Source organism: Aphelocoma coerulescens (assembly GCF_041296385.1).
Source record: "Aphelocoma coerulescens isolate FSJ_1873_10779 chromosome Z unlocalized genomic scaffold, UR_Acoe_1.0 ChrZ, whole genome shotgun sequence".
NCBI classification, from domain to species: domain Eukaryota; kingdom Metazoa; phylum Chordata; class Aves; order Passeriformes; family Corvidae; genus Aphelocoma; species Aphelocoma coerulescens.
Genome location: NW_027184085.1, coordinates 22,629,000 through 22,651,537, shown reverse-complemented (window position 1 = coordinate 22,651,537; position 22,538 = coordinate 22,629,000). Strand labels below are relative to the sequence as shown.

Here is a 22,538-nt window from a genome sequence, read left to right as displayed (position 1 = left end):
ATGAACATTAGCGGTATCTTTGGTTTTTTGATTGCACTTCACAGCACTTAAGAACCATGCATAGGAGTTTGATTATCTGGCTAGATGTGTAGGTGTGGGCTGCACATGAGGGTAGGTCAAGCAGCATTAGGGAAATGCTTCTATCCTTTTTATTTTTCTGGGGCTGCTTTCACACTTCTGTTAAGCATGCCACTGTCCCTGCAGCCTTAGGGCAAGTTGTTGATCTGTTCTTGTTCATGCAATTGCTAAAGCCAAGGCTTCATGGATTTTCTGTGTTATTATATGAGTACCTTTAGTGTGAATGATGGTATATGGATGATATACTTAGGATTGTGGATGATGAAAAGCTGCTTCCCTTTTTTGTTACTTGTAAGTACTTGACCTAGGGAACAAAGATGCAATTGTATTATGCAATCATAAAACTCTTTAGCTTGCACTATGTGCAAATAATGTTTTGGCAGATAAAACTTTGTGAAAAAATGGTACTTTGAGGCTTACTCTCCTAGAACTCAGGCCTAATAAGAATGTTACTCACATTACTCAGTGATCCTGTGTCAATTCAGTGTCAAATTACCTCATCTCTACCAAGGAGCAGAAGAGGAAGACTTTTAACTGTGTTGGTTTTTATCCAGGTTCACAAATGAATTTGCTGTTTCAGAATTCTGTGTAAATGGAAAGCATTAATTTAACTGGTGTGTGTGTGTGTGTGTGTATATATATATCTCTACAGTTCAGTATTTATTTAGAAACCAGTCTGTCCGCTCATGCTCTGGGAAGCATGGTACATACATGTTCCATAGAATGACATGTTACAGTCTGTCTAGTAAAAGTGTTATTCACTTACCCCTTGTCCACATTATACTTCATCTGTTGCCTTTCTAAGAGTTTTGGAAATACATAAGAAGTAGATTCAAATACCTTATTAATGTACTCTAAATGTTTTTCAAGAAATGCACAAGTATTTAGAAGGCATCTATTTGTTTTTACTTGTAAAAATCATCCCTTTAAGAGACGGGACAAGTGGATATGCAGAGGTAGGTCCTGAACAGTCACCTAAAAACCTTTCATTTGCAATTGAACTATAGAGTGGAGTGGCTCTTTTAGACCAAATTGGAGCTTTGTGAAATCAATATTAATACTTGAGGCTTTAGAACTTTAGGCTGAAATATTTGGGGCCATAAAAGGTTATGAGCACTTTTGGTTTTGGGAAGTTTTGTCTATAATAGTAAGGTGTCTTCTTGACTGATAGATTGGAAAAATATTCAAAATTAATGCTTTGGTATTGCATGACAGGCTTACATTTTTAATGAAGATATAAAATATGTAGTTTGTTGTTGTAGTGTGACGTGTGTAAAAATTCTTTGCTTTGGGAGACAAAGCTATGTTTTTATTAATTTTAAAACAAACTCCAGGTCTTTTACTGTCTTCAGACTGTTGTCACCTCAGAAAAAAAATTGCCTTGATCTTGACAATGACAGGATGTTTGAGCTCCTAGGCACGAGGAAAACATATTTTTTTTAAGTCATCTATAACAAAGAAAAAACTTGTAAAATACTGATGATCACTTACCACTACCCCAAACACAACTCTGGTTTCCAGCTTCATTCTGATTGAAGAGCATTTATTTACTTCTGAATGAAATAGTCCAGGCTGGAATAAAGCCTTGGATGAAGCATGCTTGTTATCTGCAGGTAATAAGATACATAATGAAAAGATGCTGACAAATCAAACTTTAATATGTGGGTTCTGTGATTCCAGTAAGAAGAATAGTTATGAAAGATGGATGTACTTTTTCAAGAGGAAAAAGTTTTTTGCTGTTGAATAGAAACTGTGGTGGTAGTTTTATCTCCTTTTTCTTTAACTTTCTTTGTTAGCCCTGAAACTGTTTGCTGTTGGCAGAATAGCTGCAACTAATTGTGTTTTTAATTATGGGCTGATTTATTTTCAGATCTCAATAGAGAATGACTACCTAGGCCCCAGAAGAATTGAGAGTCTGCAAAAAGAAGATGCTGATTGGCAGAAAAAAGCCCACATGGCTGTGCTTTCTATTCAAGATCTTACAGTTAAATATTTTGAAATAACAGCTAAAACACAAAAAGGTAGTTATTTTCTGCCATCCTACCCATCACATAAAAATTAAATTTTTTAATGTTTACCATGTTCTGCATTGTACTAGTTTTACAGTAGTTGTTTTTTTCCTTCATGAGAAAAATGCAGTTGTCATTCCTGTTTGCTTTTTCTTCTGTGTCTATTTGAGTCTTTCACCTATAAACCTTTTCAGAACATCATCAGAGGTGAACAGAACAGAAATTTTAAGCAAAAGTTTTATAGTCACTTTCTCACTGTAATTGTGTTAGCGGTACTATGTATTTGCAAAGGATTTAGGAAGCATAGAGTCCCTGGTGGATTCTGTTTTCTGTATTAGATATGGCAGACCCCCATAATAAGTTTTAATTGTCTTTCAGTTAATTTCCTTTTCTAGTCTCCCTTGCCTTTCAGTAATTTTTTTCCTAGCTCTAAATATTAAGCCAACTATTCGGTTGAACTACTCAGTGAAAGCTGCTCTGTTGTTCAGAAGCCTTCATGGATATAATGTTCGCTTTTCTGTGGTTGAAAAATATGATGGTTTTACTAAGAAGTTGGTGCAGTAAAGAGAGGTCAAATGACTTGGCATGTACATCTGTGCTCCCATCCTTGTACCATTTTAACTTAAATAACCAGTTTAGTAGGGCAAACAGGCCTTTTTTAGTTCGCTGAAAAAGTTTGTACTGCTGTCCTCGCCTGCCTGACTGTAGGTCCCTGTTTCTTTTTTTGCCTTGGTGACTGATTGTGCAAACAGATAAATGAGATGTAGAAGAAATCCTTTTTTGACTGGTAGATTTCCTATTATCTCTGTACATGACTGCTACATCTGACTCGAGAGAAGCAGGCACTGCAAATTTACTCTTTTCAGTGACAACCCAAGTTAAAAAGAACGTGAAATTTCACCTTGTTCTGAAAGGGTGACTTGATAGGTTAAAGCGTGTTGGAATAAATTTAATTAGAGCAAATTCTAAATGCACTAATCAGCTTCCCTCCTTTTTTTAGTATGAGAAAGGCATCTGATAAGATACACTACTAGTTGATAATGCATATTCATAGATACTCACTTGTTTTTGTTCACATGCTTTTTTATGTACAGCAGTCAGGATTTGGGGGAAGAGCAGTGGAAAGTGACATGCCTGAAGGCTGATTACAGCCACAGACCTTTAATATAAGGGTTATTTGCCTGCTTTTTGTGTTTGGGGTTTTTCTTGGCCTCCTGCTAATCGCAGGGTAGGCTTACATACCGAGATACTAACAGATGGCAGAGGAAAAATGCATGAGAACATAAAGGTATTTCTTATTACCTAAGAACAGCCTGTAACAGCATGTGGTGACTGAATGCCACCCCTTTGATTCCATTACTTTTGTGGCATTTGCTTTGCAAAGCTAAGTACAGTATCATGTGATCTATGTATTAACAATGGTGAAAATCTTGTGTGGGTCAGCTTAGATGTTATCTGGGACCCAAGAATAGTAAATATGAATCTGGCAAGGGACTCCTGGATTTTGAGGTAATAGATAGATGTTATTTTAATTTAATGCAGTGTTTTTACAGAATTCCACTTGAAGTTAAGCTGAAATTTTTGTTTTAAATTGTAATTTTTTTCACTCTTCAGATTTATTTAAATTTATTACTGTATGATAAATATTATTAAGGTAAGCTGTAGACTTTAGTAGCTGATAATTGGTGCTTACAGAAGTGGGGAAAATTTGGGATGCAGTTTAAGACCAAATGCTTGCATTAATGAGATTTTTATTAAGTACAAATGTGTGCATTTTCTTTACAGTAGGATCACTAATTGTCTAAAGAGTAGACTAGTAAGATGCCTGCCTTTTTTTTCCTTTGCAGCGGTGTATGATCGAATGCGAGCAGACCAGAAAAAATTTGGTAAGGCAGCATGGGCAGCAGCAGTGGAACGTATGGAAAAGCTTCAGTATGCGGTTTCTAAGGAGACTTTGCAGTTGATGCGTGCTAAAGAAATCTGTTTGGAGCAGAAAAAACATGCGCTGAAAGAGGAGGTAAGTTTTCATGCCAGTAAGTAGAAAATTAAAGCATGCATAAAGAAGCAATGCTAGACAAATGATGTTGTAATGTAGGTGTGGTGAGTTTTGTGCCACTTACATATGTTTTCTGTTCACCTTTTCCTGGTTAGTCAACCAGAAAGGCAGTTTTTACTGTTGATGTTTACAGCTGTCCAGTGGGATGAGTAAAATGAAGAGAAGAGAGAGGACAGAAATCTGCTGCTGTGTAAGCTCTGCAGTTTAGCTCTGAGAGGCATGACCACCTTTTCAGAATAGCTCTGACATTCCAGATGGAAGGTGTCTGTAACTGGAGGGTTGTGTTGCACTCTCTTTCTCTGCTTACCTTAGTTACTAAGGCAGTCTTCCAGAGGGGGCTGTGCTAGCTACAGTTTTCCTGAGGAGAGAGTTCATGCATGAAACTATGTTTAAATGCCTTAGTAGGAAAAAGTCCACATCTATTGAGTTTTATGACACTTCCTCAAAAGCAACAATGCTACAAATTCTCTTTTAAACTTTGCTATCATATGGACATTTGGTGCAAAGAACTTTCTGTCATACTAATGTTAATGTGTGTTCTAGCAATTAGATCATTGTTTTAAGAGAACTTTTCAAACGTTTCAGCGAAATTTGACTAAACTGATGGCACTGTTATGAAAAGGTTATCCAGAGAACTCACGACTTCAGCACTGCACAGGCTGGTAGGTTTGTAAGGCTGACAGACTATGTGTCTATTTTAGGAGCCTCTGTAGAAGACAGCTTGGTCTTTGGGGAAGAGAAGAGTACATGCAAGACCCAGAGCACAAAAATAGGTTTACTGCATTTCAATGCTCTTCAGATTTAGAAATCCAAGAGTTGTCTGAAAACCTGAGTTTGTCAGGCTGTTGTCATCCTTAGCCAAGAGCTGATGAGACAATCCAGTAGTACTAATTGGAAATATATTGAATATGTTCACTTACTTAGAGTAACTGTATGTCTTCTTCTTGTAGCACGTCTTATTTTTCTCCCTGAGGAGACCTGTGAATTTTTGTTGAATGAGATCTCAGTCTGGTATATGAGTGAGTGTTTGTTATGATATGCTGAAGTATTAGGAACTGCACAGGAAAAGGAAAGGTTTGTTGTAATATGCATTGGGATGAAAGTGCTGAGCTGTGAATTTGGGGCTTTTGGGGGCAGAGAAATAAGGAACAGCTAATGGGCATGCTTCTTTGGGGTGATGTATTACAAGGTATTGAGAGCTCTGGGTCTGAATACAGTGATAGGGAGATACGAGGACCAACCAGCTTCTGCTCTGAAACACATCTTGTGTTCTGAGAATGTAAAAGCCTTAAGTTGAATGTGAGAAATGTGACTGAGAATCCCATATTGGCAAAGAGTGGTGGCAGTCTAATAAAGAAAATACTTGTAGAACTGAAATACCTCCTCTGGCAAACCATTTAGCTGCTGTATTCTAGAAGATAAAAACAGGATATTCATTTGAAAAGACTAAAATGCTCAAGAAATCTGGATTTTAGCTGAAAAAAAAAAAAAGACAATTCAGAGCAAAAACACCATATGACTTTTTATAAGGACGCTGGTGGTGTTCAGCAGGTTGTCTATGGATTTTTGAGCATCAGTCTTCAAGAAGAAATTTTTTGTAAGGGCATATTGTGGTAGGACAAGAGGGGAATGGCTTTAAACTGAAAGTGGATGGGTTTAAATTATGTATTAGGAAGAAATTCATTACTTTGAGGGAGCAACACTGGAACAGGTTTCCCAGAGAAGTTGTGGATCAACATCCCAAGGAGTGTTCAAGGCCAGGTTGGATGGAGCTCTGAGCAACTTGGTCTAGTGAAATGTGTCCCTGCCCATGGTGGGGGGTTGGAGCTAGATGAGCTTTCAAGTCCCTTCCAACCCAAACCACTCTGTGGTTCGGTGAATGCATCCATTCTCTGATTGGTATGAATGCAACAACAAAGACTGTAGAGATTAAATTATTTGCTTTAGTTAATGCAGGAAGTTGTGGCATTATAGGAAATTGAACTTGGCTCTCCTCAGTTTGAGTTTTTTGTTCCACCGCTGTGATGTTTTAACCCCAGCCAGCAACCAAGACCCATGTAGTTGCTCACTTGCTCCCTCAGAAGTGGAATCAGGGAAGGGTTCAAAGCCAGAACACTCATGAGTTGAGATAAAGGCAGTTTAGTAGGGAAAGTAAAAGCCACACACATGAGCAAAGCAAACAAGGAATTAATTTGTGGCTTCCCCTGGGCAGACGGGTGTTCAGCCATCTCCAGGAGTGCAGGGCCCCATCACAGGTAACTGTGACTGGGGAAGACAAAACTCCATCATTCCAAACGTCCCTCCCTTCCTCTTTCTTCCCCCCACTTTATATACTGGGCATGATGTCACATAGTCTGGAATATCCCTTTGGTCAGTCGGGGTCACCTGTCCTGGCCGTGTCTCTTCCCAACCTCCCATGCACTCCTATCTTCCCTGCCGGAGTGGCCGTAGGAAAAGTGAAAAAGGCCTTGGCTCAGTGTAAGCCCTGCTCAGCAATAACAAAAAATCTCTATATTATCAACCCCTGTGTTCAGCACAAATCCAAAACACAGCTTCATCCAAAACCAGCACGACTGCAGAATGTTTCCCATACCATTCTCATTTTAAATTTCTTTGTGTTTCTTTCACTGTGTTAATCAGCCTGAGAGCTGCTAAGGATGCAGCAAATTAGTGGTACAGATCAGGTAAAAACTCATAAGAATTGCTCTCAATTAAGAAGAGAAATTTTTCACAGAATATGCCGAAATATGCCCAAAAATGATGATACTGTTCTGAATTATTAGTATCTTACATGAAGTTCTAACATAAATAGTTGAAATTCAAGGTCTTCATTTTACTTTTTCATGAGGTGCTATTATGTAGCTAGGATATCTGCCCATGATACTAATTTCCAACTTCTGTTGCACCTGAAAGCTGAATATAGTGGTGGTGTACCCCTAAAATAGAACACATAACTAACAGCATCTGTATTCTGTATGTAGGGCTAAGGTACAGTTGCCAGGTCCTTTATCAGGCAGGCACCAGTGCAAGTGAATAAAATACTCAGCTGCTATAACTTGGTGAGCTGGTACTTCTGAAGATGATCTGTGTGTGTCTTTATGTCTTAATATTTAAGTTTTTATGTAGACTGTGGATTTAAATTTGGGAACATCTGTTTTTAAGAAAAAGATTGCGAAGGTTTGGGTCAATTTCACAGTTTACAGAAAAAGGGAAGTTCTTAGGTGTGGTCAAGTTTGAATGACATTACCTTAATTTAAAAAGCAGACAAACATTTCCCACACCCACTTCCCTTGCCCCCAAACCCACCAAATTTTGCTGCATTTTTACAGTGAGGAAATCCTTGAAAAATGCCAAACCCCTTGAAAAATGCCAGTATCCTGCCTGAGCAATGACCATTATCCCTCTTATATGGAAAAAATGAACCATTCTAGAGAACTTTTGTCTTGAAGAGTAGCCTCTAATTCACTCCAAATATACCATCATTATGTCATTTACTGTTCTGGTCAAATTAGTAACTTAATAGGGATGCAGAGTAATAAAGCTGTGTAACAAGACATTTTTGTGTAACACTGGACTGTAACATATACATGATACATTAATGATTGTAAGGTTTATGGTGTTCCCTTAAGGACTTACTGAGCTTTTCAGACTAATAGTCAATATACAAAAGATGCATACAGGAAGTACAAAATATAGCAGAAGAAACTTAAAATAGAGGTTACGAGAATTGATTCACAGGTCTTCTGTCTAGCAGTCTTATATGGAAATAAGTATAGTATACAGAACTACTTGTGTTCAACTGAGCTGTGAAATCCCTGTCAATAGATAATGATGCAGGTGCTGAAAGCATACATGCTTTAAAAAAAAAAGGATAAGACAAATTTATTAATTAAGTCCAGTAAGTCTGTTTTGTATAAAAGGCAGCACTGTGGTTTAAGTTGTGCTGCAAGTTGTGCTAGAGGCTGGTGAAGCATTTGGGGAAGGTATTGCTGTGCTGCCTGCTATGTTTCATCTACCTGGATTTTTGCAGTTAACATTTTCCAGAAACAGGGTTTTGAGTAAAATGGATTGGTTTAATTCAGTACAGCTACTTTTCTAGTTTAGTATAGTCATATTTAAATACGTGTGACAAATAAAACTCGAGGAACCTATTTGTGGCTCTTCATTACAGACTCAGATTTGCAACTTGAAGATAACACCATAATGTAGAGGACATACTAGCAAATACTTTTTAAATGTATAGTTGACTAGGTCCTGTATTTTTGCTTGATAGACATCCTTTTTTAGTGATTGACTGACTGTAATATGAAACTGGAGGTTTCTTCTGAATAGTAAGGTAGACAGATCACAAATCTCCATTAAAATTTACCAGTACTTTCATCCATTATCTGAGAGAAACTATCAGATACACATATTTTGAGCAGTTAGAGAATTTGGATGTAGCCCTAACTCTTCTGCATGTAGTTTGTGGAGGTGCATGAATTTCCTCCAAACTGAGAGCGTACATAAGATCCCCTTACCTGTTTGTATTTCTTAAATATAGTCTGAATGACTGACTGTATTGAGCAGATAAATCTTGTTTGGCTGAATGAAAGAGAATGGTTGCACTTCGCTTCGGTTGTTTGTCACTCTTCTATTCAAACATATAATACAAATGAGTACTGAAATATATATAAGTATTTTAATCTGTGTATTTATTCTCCTGTGAAGGACTCCAGAAAGAACAGAACAACTAAGTTGTCATTACAAGAGGATAAGTGCATGTATTCATCCGTTTTCACATCCTTTCACATTTTTTCTCAGTTCTGCTGTAACAAGTTTTAACTGCAGCTTTCTAGATGCCTACTTTTAGACTTTTGGGATTGAAGATAGGAGAATTCTAATTTCATTATGTACCTTGAGAGAATAAAGTAGTAGAGTAAAAGAGTGTGAGAGATGTTTCACATTATGCACTGTATGACTTGACACTTGACAGTCGCAAAGTGTAATTCAGTGCCATGGATTTGTTTCATTGCCATGTAGAAAAAAAGTCAGATACTAAAGATCTTAGTGTGTGGCTGATCAGAACCTATCTTACGGACTTGATGTGTTCAATTGTAATATGTTACATTTACTGTACCAGACAGTATCTAACTGTAATCATAAAATCTGTGGTTTTGTGCTCATCATTATCATGGAATTGTATGGTGTTTGTTTGTTTGTTTGTTGTTTTCTCTTTTTATTTAGATGCAGAGCCTGAAAGGTGGTACAGAAGCCTTAGCCCATTTGGACCACTTAGAAGCTGATTACTATGACCTACAGCTTCAGTTATATGAAGTGCAGTTCGAGATCTTGAAATGTGAAGAGCTGCTGCTGACAGCACAGCTTGAAAGCATCAGAAGATTGATGTCAGGTGCTTTCTTTATTTCAATTAATACATAATCTGTGAAAGATAATTTTCTTCCCAAGAGTCCAGTGAAGCCTGTGGGAGTGAAATGAGAACAAATTCTTTGCCGTGTGAAGAGCTGAAAAAGTACAGTTAAATTAGAATTTACACGTGTTCATAAGGCATATACATACACATACAGAAGTTCAGTTATGGTTCTCATTGCCTGTATTTGGAAGTTTGCATGTAAGATACTCAAACTATATAAGTTTTGAAGAGCTAAGATTGGAAAGGAGGAAATGTCTTAATTGCAGGACTTGTCTGACTAAAAATATGTGTTGATATTACTCATTTCTTGAAAGTGATTGGTTTTCAAAAGCTATCTGCAAATTGGATTCCTTCTGCTAAACTTTGAAGCTCGTATTGTTAATTTAGATTTAGAGCAGCAATGCAAACCTTATGCTTCCAGGACCAATTATCCTACTATACCTCATGTTCTTACAAACTGTGGAAATGGTATACGAAAATCATACAGCATTTTTTAATCCAATTCTATCCTTTACCCTTCCATCTTTAATGTTTGTATTTACGCAAGCTTTGTTTTACTGTTTTAGTGTGTAGGCCTTGCATAACAAATTTTGCTATGGATAGAAAATTCTCCTAAGGGAGATTTGAAGCTGGATTGTATTGTGAGTTGCCTCTGGAAAAGGAGAAAACATAGGTAGCACAGATTCGTCTCACTGTAACATGAATCTTCGCCTTTATGGCTTGTGATGGAAACAACTGTACTAGTATGTATGGAACATAAAGATTGGGAACTTTGTAAATGACTGACAGAAATGCGGCAGCTTTGACTGGGTGCTTCTGTGGAGAAGTAGTTGGTGATTTTGAGGTAGATAGATTTTGTGCTTGGGAAATCAGATGTGTAGTTTTGGTACTGAAGACATGGTATGGTCTGCTTAGTTACGAACTGAAAGTAATCCCCTGAATGGGAGACCAAGAAGAAATGTGTATCAAAATCCTTTGGTGTAGTGATAGTAAAACCTCTGGACTGTCAGAGACTAAGGTGTAAAAACGTCACAGGTCATTATGACTTACCATTAATGTTTTCTCCAGAAATCTCAAAAAACCTCAACCCACAACCTAATCCAAAATAAAACCCCCAGTTAGTCAGCTAAACCATCACCCTGTTCTTCCCTCGTGGCAACAAAACAGTTCATTGTTCTGGCTTCCTTTGCTGTTTTAAACTTGTAAGATGTTGTTTAATAATAAATCCAAAACTACCCTATAGGACAGAAAATGAAACATATAGCTCCTAAATGCAAGGGACTTGTTCAAAGCATGAAACAACCTTCTCAGGCTTTACTTAGGTGGATAGAACAATTAATGTGAAAAATAATGTGATGCGGAAGTGACTACATATGTTGAAGACTATTCAGCACCAAATCTGAATTCAAGCATCTGAAACATTTAGTGGTCTTTTAATATGTGTTGTTTCATATGATGTCAGAAGAAAAGCATGGTCTGTTACACTTTCTTTTTAAAGTGTACTGATAGTTACATAACAGACTTTTGATTTTTCACGTCTGTATGATTTGAGATTTGTGTGTGTAAGCCTAGTAGGTACTGTTGCTTTTCTTTCTTTAGTCTTTGACTGTATTGGTTCTGCAGAGGTAGCTCAGAGAGTTCTCAACTCATGATCTGAGTTGCCTGCGCTGGGTTGTCACCTAGAAGAACATCTTTGCAAATTCAGCAAAGGATCTGAAAAGGATCAAGTGATAATAGATTGTCATATTATGAGCAACACTAGTGTTTTTTCACTGTCATGAAGCAAATAACTGCATTGAAGTTCCCAGAACATAATTTTATTAGGTTAGAATTTACCAGGGTTTTATCTTATTCATAAAAAGTACTAGTATATTCTTGTTAAAATGGTTTTGTGGTGGATGAACTCGTAGATTTCGTCTTTAACTTTGCATGAAAGTCTTCTAAAGCAAAATTCACATGTAAATTCTCCCATTTTATAACTCTGTGGTAAAATATAATTGTTAGCCATGAGTCTTCTTTTTACTCAGTGATATCTCAAAGGGAGTTCTAGTGGCTTGGCAGTTTTTACATACTGATGAAGCTTTACAATGTTTTTGTTTTTTAAACTGAGCACTGAAGTAAAGAAACTGTGGTTTTTATTAGCTTTTATTTTGAGGTGAATGTCTTGCTGTGCTTTCTTGTCTGGTTCTGCCATGACTTCTACTGAGCTAAAATTAGCATGGCAATCAGAATTTTGGTTGCAGCAGAGACTGTACACACATATAATATGAAGTGACAACAGCTTTTAAAATGGACTGTGTACTGAGGAAAACCCTGTGCTTGTCCCCAAATAATCAAGCAGCTGAAGTAGGAGCAATTACAGTCTTTCTGAAAGTAGTTGATAAAATTGAAGAAAGTTTGGTGGTGCTGTGGAATAGATACTTGATAGACATGCCAGTTGCATCTGCCTGTTTCAGACAGCAATAATGCATTTCCCTCTTGGTGTATTACAAATTTATCCTGCTTTCTATGCCAGTGGAATAAAGAACAAGAGGTCTTTGCTGCTTCTTCATCCCAACATTCTTCAAGGATTTATAATCACCACTCTTTCCTTCTTGGCAAGAGATGAGAAGGCAGCATTCAAAGATGAGCTCAGTGTTATTCCAAATGCTTCACTCAGGAAGCTAAAAATCATGAGTGTTGATAAAACTATTAGTAATTACCTCCTTTTCAGGCCTGTAATGCTTTGAAGGATTGCCTTGAAGTTTCCCTCCCTCCCTCCCAGGAGCAGTGACTGGGACATCAAAAACCTATGAGAGGGTTTTTGGTGTCCTGTTGCCTGATTCCCTTTACATGAAATTACCAGCTGGTTGTAACAGAAGAATCCCATGCCAAAGACTTCAGATAGTCTTGTCTATCCTGAACTTCATGCTGAAGACCAGAGAATATTGGTACACACTGTGGGTCCCTTGTGAGACCCAAAGACGTGCATGGGCATTGTGTTCAAATTACACTTCACATAATACATTTAGAATTGCGTTTGTGTTTTAATACTCTGAGCTTGCCTGAATAGCAGGCTGAGCTTCATTGGAATTAATTTATGTTCCTCATACAGACTTCAAAGCCGTATAATACGTTACTGTTTAATGCTTTTCCTCTGACCTTTTGATTTTTGGTAGTCCTCTGAAAGGGCTGTGGCATTAAATCTTGCAACTCAGCAGGAGGAAAACAAAATGTTAATCAAATACAAACTAATGATTCGATTTTTTCATTGCTGACATCCTTAAAACAGAGAAGAGAGATGAAGTGGTGTATTATGACACTTACGAAAGTATGGAAGCCATGCTTGAAAAAGAGGATATGGCAACATCTGTGCACTTGCAAAAAGAGGAGCTACAAAAGTTACAACAGAAAATCCGCCAGCTGGAAGCAAGGCGTGGACGTATTTCAGCCAAGAAAGCCTACCTCAGAAATAAGAAGGTACTGTTTAACTGCCTTTATTTTGGACATAATTAGCAAATTTAATAAAACTTCAGAAGGTTTCCTTTCAGATACTAGTTTCCCAGAATTTTTGTGGGTTATATTTGTTGTTTGCTAAAAGTTGTTTTGCAGAATACTAAATACAATAGCATGTATCATTAAATTGATACATTTAAGAATCTGTTTACCTTTCTTCTAGCTTTAAAGGAACCTTTAATTACTTTGAAGTCAACAAACAAACTTATTTCTATTAACTAATCAGAATACTTTAATGTGGGAAGTACATGCTAGAATGAATGTTTTTACAGAAAGTAGTTCTGTGTATATTTGCAGAAGAGAATTTTCCAACGCGTTTTCTCACTAGTGAGTTCTATTTTCATTCTCTTACCCCATCCTTTTAAACTTATGTCACGTGTTGTTGATACTCTGTATTTGGCAGATCTGTATGAAATCTAGTCTATATTCTTAATTTGTAATTCTAGGTGTGCTATTTAGGTATTTGAGAGACCATTGTAATACTTGTTAGAAAATAGGTTCCACCTCACACTATGTACTATATGGCTGTGCAGAAATGTCAGTTGAGGCCTCATTCTGGGTTAGGATCAGTGGTCGATTCGGTTGTGTGTTCCCAGTCATGTCCCTTTATGTGAAAGATGATGTAAGGAGTTCTAGCAGATTCACGGTAAACCCTTCAGGTCTTGCCTTCACTTCATAATTAATATATCTGTTTCTGTATCTAAATCTGAAGCATAACAGAGCACATGGAAAGTTGTTGATACATTTTCTATATTGGATTTTTTATATTTTGTCAGCCGCTGCCTGGTCTCTGGTTAACCCAATATGGAGAAGGCTGCAAATGAAGTATTAGAAGAAAGGTGTCCTGTTAGCCAGTTATGTGAAGTAGCTTGCCTAGCCATTGTGTTTGTTTTATGTGAGTTCATAAAGAGAAGAAGTATCAGGAACCTGGACCTGTTAGTATTTTAAATAAGAGAACCTATCTGTCATGTTTTGCTGATTTACACAGGCTACATTATAATAGGATATTTTCTCCTGAATATGAAAAGAAACTGCTGGCACCTTACAAAGTAGACAAACCTGTTCGAAAGCGACAGCCTGGTTGCTGTTCTTTGCTTAACTTACTGGAGTTAACAGGTCAAGAAGAAACCCTGAAGCAGGAGTAGAGATTTTTTAGCATGTCTATTTATCTGTTTAATGAGTTAGTCATTTTCAGTGGCTCATTTGTTTCAAGGTTATGCTATGATAGGATACCTTGTTTAAGCTGAAGGAGTTGGTTTTGGCTGTAGCAGGAGTAGCAGAATGCCTGGTTGTGCGCTGTGACAAGGTGCAGAGCTGGGTATGGTAGCATTGCTTGTCTGTGTCTGCATGCAGGAGTGATGTAGTTTCATCTTCTTCTTTCAACATTGTGCTGGGACAGCTGTGGCTATACTGTTTTCATGACCTGAGATAGTGTATCCACGTGGAACTTGGACATCACATCACTATCAGAACCAGTTCCAGCTCTCTTACTTACTTCTTCGCTGAGCATAGCATTCTCTGCAGTTGAATGCTGCAGGGAGATACTTAGCTTCCAGCTTTTAGAAAAATCAGAGTAGAACAATGTGTGTTTAAACCTGCAGGGGAAAATCAATGATCTTTATTTAAACAAAAATAAAGGGCAGAATCTGTTGTCGTGTGCTGTTGTGGGGCACTTACTGGGCAGAAAAGAATATGGCTGTTTTGTAGCTTCTCTTCTTACTGCTGGGTATCCTAAGTCCTACTAAGCTGACTGGCCATTACGTTAAAATCAAAACTCATATCTTTGTCTTATCTTAAGCAACCTTTGTATTTTCAATGACTCTTCTGGTGATACTGCAAAGCATTGTTAGTGAACACTATTTAAGGTGCCTGATGTGAGTAGTTGTATTTGTGGGACAAAAAAAGAATTCTTGGTCCGAAGTATTTGCAGGTTAAGTCAAGCATGCCGAACTAAGATACAGATGGGATACAAAAGGCTCTAGATGGTGAGAATGACGGCAGCGATGATGGAATGCTATGTGAAGAAAAGTGGCTTTTTGAGGGTGAATATGGAAAGTACATACTGTGTGGTAAATCTCTGTGTCTGTCTCAATTAAGAAACATTTATTGTTGAACAGAGATGGGAGTGTACTTAATGCTTTTTAGATTGTGTTCCTGACCTTGCATGTTTCAGCAATGTGTCTTAAAACAGCCTTTTAAACAGGTGTTCTGTTTTGGATTGGGTTGGTGAGATTTTGGTGGTGGATTGATGGGTTTTTTCCTCTTTTTTGTTGGTGTGTTGTTTTTTTTTTTTTAACCTTGTCAGTTCTGTAGTTGGAAACAAAAAGCAAGATATGGATTAAGTGGTGTATAGCACAGTCTTGAGATATATTCAGAAATTTGAGTCCTTGTTCATTAGCAAGTTTTTGGCAACTAGGGATGCCCTCAGGGAGTGTCTCCTTTCTAGCAGCAGATATCAGGATTAAGGAAACAACAGGAAATTTTTCTCTATCATCAGTTTTATTTTTGAAAGAAGGTAATTTCATCATCCAGGTATCTGAAAATCTTCTCTGTTGAGGAGATAACACAGTGAAAGGAAATAAATTACTCTTTATAGAGTAACACGATTTGTTATTTAAACATAAACTTCAGTGACTATAGTTTTTCAGAAATTCCTTCCCTAATTTTGCAGATGATGCATCAGTTTTTCAGCGATGTTGTCAAATAATTGTACCAAGCCTTTATTTAGAAACTTTTGCTAAAGGTGTTTTAGAAACATAAGTCGGTTGTGACTTAGAATAACTGAACTGGCATTTTAAAAATTCATGGTTTTACAGAGCTTGGTATCTCTTCACTGTACTACCATGAGTATAAATGCTTTATTCCCTTTTTCTTAAATGCAAATAGATGCAAATTTGCATTTATTAAGCAATCATTTCCTGATGTTCCTTTGTGTTGATGACAGTGAGATATTAAAAAATAAATTTTTAATATTAGTTTCACTTTTTTTTTCTTATTTCTATAGAGCTAGTTATACATTTTTCGTGCAGGAAATTGCTATTGTTATGCCAGTCTACCCCCTGCTGGCTGCACATTAGTAATAATAAGAATGTCATATGGAACAAGCAGCTGATTTATTAGAGAGCTAGATTTAATAGCAAAGAGTCAAGGTGAAAAAAATGGAGAGAAGGTGTCTAGAAAATATATTTGAAAAAGCAGAGTTGTGATGAGATCGAATTATTTTGCACCGAGGAGGAGTATTCCTTATCACGAACAGACTGGGAGAAGCAACTGGTTGGTGAAGCTGTTTGGAGTATGTTCATAACGTGTGCTTTCATCTAGGAAACTTCTTCACATGCTTTTGTGTTCAGTTAATAGGACACCTTTAGAATTTTCCAAGTCCACGTTTTAAGGCACAGCCCGTGCCAAAATAGCTGTTAACGTTGATACAGTGACAGCTGGCATAGGATTACTGGTATTGTATTATTATTATTATTATTATTATTATTATTACAACAACAGCAGCATAAAAGCATAACTAAACTGAATGCTTACAGTAAAATACGGTTTCTGCACGTGAAAAGCTAACCTTTTAACTGATGTTTTTTAAGCTGAACTCAAGACTCACTAGAACTAGTTAGATATAATACTGATGCACATCTCTTTTACATACATTACATGTTACTAGTCTTAAAATATTTTAGTTTATCCAGTGACAAAGGTTGAAATGGTTCCTCAGCTCTCCCTTTGTGTCTCTTTAACAGAAGTACAATTTGATAGTGTGAAATGAGTCAAGTGATTAAAAGAAGAATGGGCATTACTTCTTGTTGCTTCCTCAGTTCCATACAGTTGATCAATGTATTTCTTGAGGTGTGGCTCTCACTGGACATAATTTCACAGGGAGGTGGTAAAGTCATCATCCCTGGAGGTGTTTGAGGGGTGTCTGGATCTGGTGCTGGGTGGTGGTTTAATGGTTACAATGGTAGTGCTGAGTGGACAGTTGGACTGAATGATCTTAAAGATCTCTTCCAACCTTGGTGATTTTATGATAATGCTCCTGCTTCTCAGTGCTGAGAAGGAAGGACTACTTTGCATGTGCAATAGGCTGTATCATACACCCAATTATTGTGTTTGGTTTTGTTGTTTTTTGGTTTTTTTTTGCCAGAGTTCATTGGTTTATATTCAACTTGTTTGCCGTAGTCATCCATGTAATTTCTTTAATGCTGCCATCTGAGTGGTTTTTATTACATTGTTTGTTTGAAGTCACTTAATCTTGTCTACAAGTAGATCCCTGCATTTGTCCCTGTGGAATTGCAACCTTTCCTTTATTCTTAGACCATTTCTGTAATTAGTTAAGATGATTCAGATTTCTAATCCTGTCCTGCAACATGTTTTCAGCCCCTCCTAGTAGTTTTTATTATTTCATGTCAAAGAGATCTAATTACACTGAAGTAGGTTGTTTATTAATGCAAAGTCAGTACCAAATACATTTTGGTCAGGTTTGTCCTCTTTACATACTTAAAATATCTTTCATTATTTGCATTTAACCAGAAAGGTTTGAATATTGATGCTAAAGTGAAAACATTGCATAAAATTGTGCCCCCCAAGTATTTGAGACATGTCAAAAAACCCAAACCATACTTAACTTACATTTTCTCATTATTTTATAATATTTAAAACCTAAATAGAGAGTAAACGATAAACTAGTAGTAGTATTACAGAAAGTTGTTCAGGTTCTCTATTTACCAATATTTATTTATGTAGCTTGCTGTGTCTTTGAAACTCAGAGATGAAGTATTTTGTACTTTTGCAGCTATAAATTAAATAGATTGACCGTTCCAGGATTAACTCTTATCACCAGGGGAAAAAAAACTTCCAGAAATAAACACAAAACCCAGTAGAGTTTGGCTATATATATATATGTTTACCTGTTAGAGCAAGTCCAGAGTAGATCCATGAAGATGATCAGAGGGTTGGAGCACCAGTCCTATGAGGACAGGCTGGGGTTGTTCAGCCTGGAGGAGAGAAGGCTCTAGGGAGACCTCACTGCAGCCTTTCAGAACATAAAGGGAGCTTATAAAAAAGATGGAGAGTGCCTTTTGACATTGTCCTGGTTTGAGACAAATTGGAGGAAAATACCCTCTGATAGAAAGCAAGTTTCAGCTGCCCCTCCCCCACCAGATTCAGGAAGAAATTCCTTGGAGGAAAGTGAAAAAAGAAAAACTATTTTTTAACAAGTGAAGTGCACGCAAGCACAGGAAAAGAATAATGCTGAATAATAAAACCTCTCGCTGTGGAGAGAACCTGGTATATATTTTCAGAGTCTGCCAGTCTTTCAGATTTTCTGTGGGTGTGGTCTCTCTCTTCGAAGCTGGCTGTTTGGCGTGGGCCTCTCTGGGCCAACTGGTGTAGGGTCTCCCAGTGTTCTGGTATTCTTGAACAGTCCAATAGAGAAGAAGAAGAAACTGAAGTCCCAGGGAAGCAGAGGAGTTTAACTCTGTCTCTCTCTTCCAAGAAAAGGAGCCAAGAGCCGGGAAAAGCAGGAAAGTGCTTGCCTCTGCTCTGCAGCAACAGCTATCTCTGTGTCCTTGAACGCAAAACCGCTTCGAAAAGTTCACCTGACTTTTTTTCCTTCTTTCTCTCGGACCCAGTTTTAAAGGCACAGAAAGGCACAGGATTCATGTCTGGGCATAGAGCAGGTGATAGGGATACACATCATAAAGTCACCCCAAGACAGACATGGACAGATATTTTACATGGACAAGGCAAACAGTTTTAAACCAGGAGAGATTTAAATAGCTGTTAAAAAGAAGTTCTTTAGTTCAGGGGTGGTGAGCTGCTGGCACAGGTTGCCCCAAGAAGTTGAGGATGCCCTGGAAATGTTCAAGACCAGGTTGGATGGGGTCCTGAGCAGCCTGGTTTAGTGGAAGGTTCCCTGTCCGTGGCAGGGAGGTTGGCACTAGATGAGCTTTAAGATCTCGTCCCATCTGAGCCATTCTGTGATATACCTCTGATGAAGGTGGTACAGCATTTGCACAGAAGTCTTTGCTTTTGTCAGTTACTTGTATACAGCAGCAACATTGATGGTTTTACTGTCCTGTACAGGAACACTGGCTACTTCTTTATATGATCAAAGCATGTCCATAGACAGTTTGTAGAAAAACAGCTCTTTCTTCATTTTTAAGCTTCAAAATAATGAGGGGGTTTTTTATCCCTTCTGTCCTTATTTTTCGCTTTACTCCATCAGCTCCCTCAAGCAATGCTTTCAGTGGCAAAGTTCTTTTCTGGATCTGTCCAGAAAGTCATACTGAATGGTGTCTGGGAGCCCCATCAGCTCCGTTCTCTATCTGCACTACGTTCCATACTGCTAACGCTGCACCTTTTGCACAACTGTGAGATTTGTTTATCAATGTTCATCTGACTTTGTTCTAGTTCTGCGTGGTGCTTGTACCAGGTCTAATTCCATTGCTCATACTCTCCAGTTTCCTGGCCCTCAGTATTGTCCAATGAGGTTGTCTATCTACCTGAGGTTTGACTGTCATCCTCTTCTTTGTCAGCTGTTGTAACGTGGCCTGTTTTTTTGTTTTGTCCTAGTTTTCATTTGTTTGGGTTGTTTTTATTTTAACCTACTCTTATTTGCAGACAATGTATTACATTTTTGTCCTTAAACCAGATGTTAGAGATGTGAACTCAGTGTAATAAATGAACATGATGAATTTTAACAACTAATTCCTGTCTATGCTTGCATATTGTACATGGAAAAGATGAACTGACACCTGTAAATGGGAAGCTGTCTCTTTGCATAAACAGAAATATGTGGTGCATTTGAAGAGTTAGTTCTTTTCCATGTGTGCAAATACATGGGGTTAAACAAGGGCTTTATGAGGTGTTGACAGATTGGTGTTTTTTGCCACTCTTGTACTAGTACTGTAGAACAGACATTCCAATCAGCTGTCATTTGGACCTATTCTTTTGGTAGTTCAAAGTCATAGATTTGGGGTCATCTGGCTTGGTTTTTTTTCAGTTACAGTTCATTGAAAGTTACATGAGCTTGTCTGAAATAGGCTTTGCAGTTTGTATTTTTCTAGGTGCCATTCGCTGAATATGACATTATGTAAATCTGTATTGAAATTACATGCCTTATAGGTTACATTCTATGTCCCTGCAGGAGATCTGTATTGCAAAGCATAATGAGAAGATCCAGCAGCGTCACCAGAGTGAGGAGGAGTACAAAATGCACCATACTGTTCAGCTAGTAAGTTTGAGTTTTCTGTTCTTGAGCTTAGCCTGTCATTAATAGCGTGCTAACCCACTCATTATACATTAATTAGGGGAGCATTTAGAGTGATAGCTCTTTCAAAAAGATGGTGGTTATCCCTGACCTTTGTACCATGGATTTCTGTGTCATAGTATGCTGGTAAAGGGAGTATATAGTTGTGTTAGGATGACATTGGAAACAAGTAAGTAGAACTGTTCTTTATGCTTGGCTGATAGTCTGAGTGGTTGCTGTTACCATGTGCATGTAGATGATTCTGAACATCTCCAAGTACTGTGTCCGGTGTGCTGATAGGAGTAAGGAAATCACACACATTTATTCTTGAATCTTAGTAAGCTTGGTTGCTACTTCGCTTCTTTCTACTAAAGTAATTACTTGAATTATGTTGTATAAACTTGTAGTTCCAAATGTATGCTCCGTGATTTTTTTGACAGCATCATTGCAGAGAATAGGCCAACTGGTCTAACTCTTACGCTGTACCTAACAGACTTATCTTAAAGAATATTCAAATTTTGGGATAGGTCTTGGGAGCTGATAAAGTATCAATATTTAATAAAGATCACTGACAAAGATGCATTGAAATCCAAGTCTCTTTAATTCAGGCTTCAGTTAGATTAGTGAAAGTGATTCTATTTCATCCTTATACATTTTTAACATTGATACATTTGTCCAGGAAGTAGGCTGCATAATTTATTTTATGGAAAGGCTACTTGTCAAAGGCAGTATGTATTGGAATATTTTCTCAGGAATTTAAAAAAAAATTTTTTTTTTTCATCAGTTCTTAGAATAAGGCATAGGAAGTTACTGTGTGGACTGTAGCCCATTTATCACTCTTACAAATAAGACTTGACAAAGCCAAAGGACTTCCTTGTCTCTCAAGTACTGCAGAACTTCATATTATGGAGTTGCCTGATTGAATTATATAAAGAAACTTATGCTAATTTTTTGGGTTTGTGTGGGGCTTTTCTGGTAAAAATGTGGCTGAAAAATTCTAGTATTATGGTAGAATATTTTTTAAGTTACTGGTTTTCATTAAGAATTTTGAAAAGATTTTGAAACTCTATTAGAAAACTTTTGAAAAGGAGAGTCCAAATTTGAAACCAAGTAAGAACTGCAATTTTACTGTTTTACTTAAAAGTGAAACAAACCCAAATAAAAAAATCCCCCAAAGCAAACAAAAAATCCCCTTTAGTTTGAGACTGCTTCAGGAAAAGTTTGATCTGAATGCATATGTAACATTCAGGTACAGTGATAGAACTACTTTTCTTCTTTTCTTTATGCTTCTGTTCTAACTTCTTTGCCCATTGCTCTCTTTTTTTTCTTTTCTTTCTTTTATTTCCTCTCTTCACCTTTTTCTGTTTTCTGTCCTTGCAATTTTTCAGACATGTTCTCCTCTTTCTCTCCCTAATGCATCTATACTTCCTTCCAAATCACAGGAGTTGGCTTTTTATGAAGGACACCAGGCCACTAGCTGACTTCTGAAAATGGCAGGCAGACACTGCTTTTGTGGTGACTGAATGAGAGTAAAAGGTTCACAAAAGTGAAAAGAATTTTTGATTATGAAGATGTGCTTTCAAAAGTAATATTAAATGCTGTGAGTCATCTTAAGAATGAAAGCTGCTGTTTCTGCTCAGGGTTTTTGCTTTGTGGTCAGCTGTTACATCACTTTTCCAGATAGCTTCTGAACTTGCATGGAGTGAATTTCAGCTTCTGGTAATTAGCTTTCATTTCCAGTAAATTTGACTGAGGATTTAGTGTTTGTTTCAAAGGTGTAGTAACTTTGCTGAAGTTCTGTGAGAAAGGATGGTTAGTTAAAGTAGACGTATGTATTCAAAGGTGTGTTTTCCATAAGGTAAAATTGCTGTACAATAAAAACCACAACTGTCCTAGGTGCAAGGAAGAGCTTCAGACATTTACTTAAGTACAATTACATAAAATCAGGCTGGATTAAGTAACAAAAGGCTCGAGTAAATACAAACCTTATATTTACTGTTGTAAATGTAAGTGTGAAAACATTTACTTAATTTGCTCACTGTTGCGTTTAAAACTTTGTGTTGCTGAATTCTGTGAGTTCTTGTACTTTGGAAATACTAATGTGACTTGTTTAAATGGGCGGCCTTGCAATTTGGACTGCCATTTTGTTCTTTGAATGAGGGAAAGATGGATACTGGTTTGCTCTCTGGCTAATTTATGCAGTTTTAATTCAAGGGGGCTTCTTTCAGTATAGTGTTT

At 37.3% G+C, this 22,538-nt stretch overlaps 1 protein-coding gene across 3 annotated transcripts in view; it reads left to right on the top strand.

The window, feature by feature from the left end:
• JMY (junction mediating and regulatory protein, p53 cofactor) overlaps positions 1-22,538 on the top strand; it is a 64,961-nt gene that overhangs the window by 30,960 nt on the left and 11,463 nt on the right. For all 3 annotated transcript variants that reach the window (XM_069002360.1, XM_069002358.1, XM_069002359.1), the window contains 5 exons: positions 1,949-2,099; positions 3,935-4,104; positions 9,370-9,535; positions 12,828-13,015; positions 20,199-20,285. In XM_069002360.1, the coding sequence (XP_068858461.1) occupies positions 1,949-2,099; positions 3,935-4,104; positions 9,370-9,535; positions 12,828-13,015; positions 20,199-20,285 (762 nt within the window). The remainder of the gene's footprint in view (positions 1-1,948; positions 2,100-3,934; positions 4,105-9,369; positions 9,536-12,827; positions 13,016-20,198; positions 20,286-22,538) is intronic.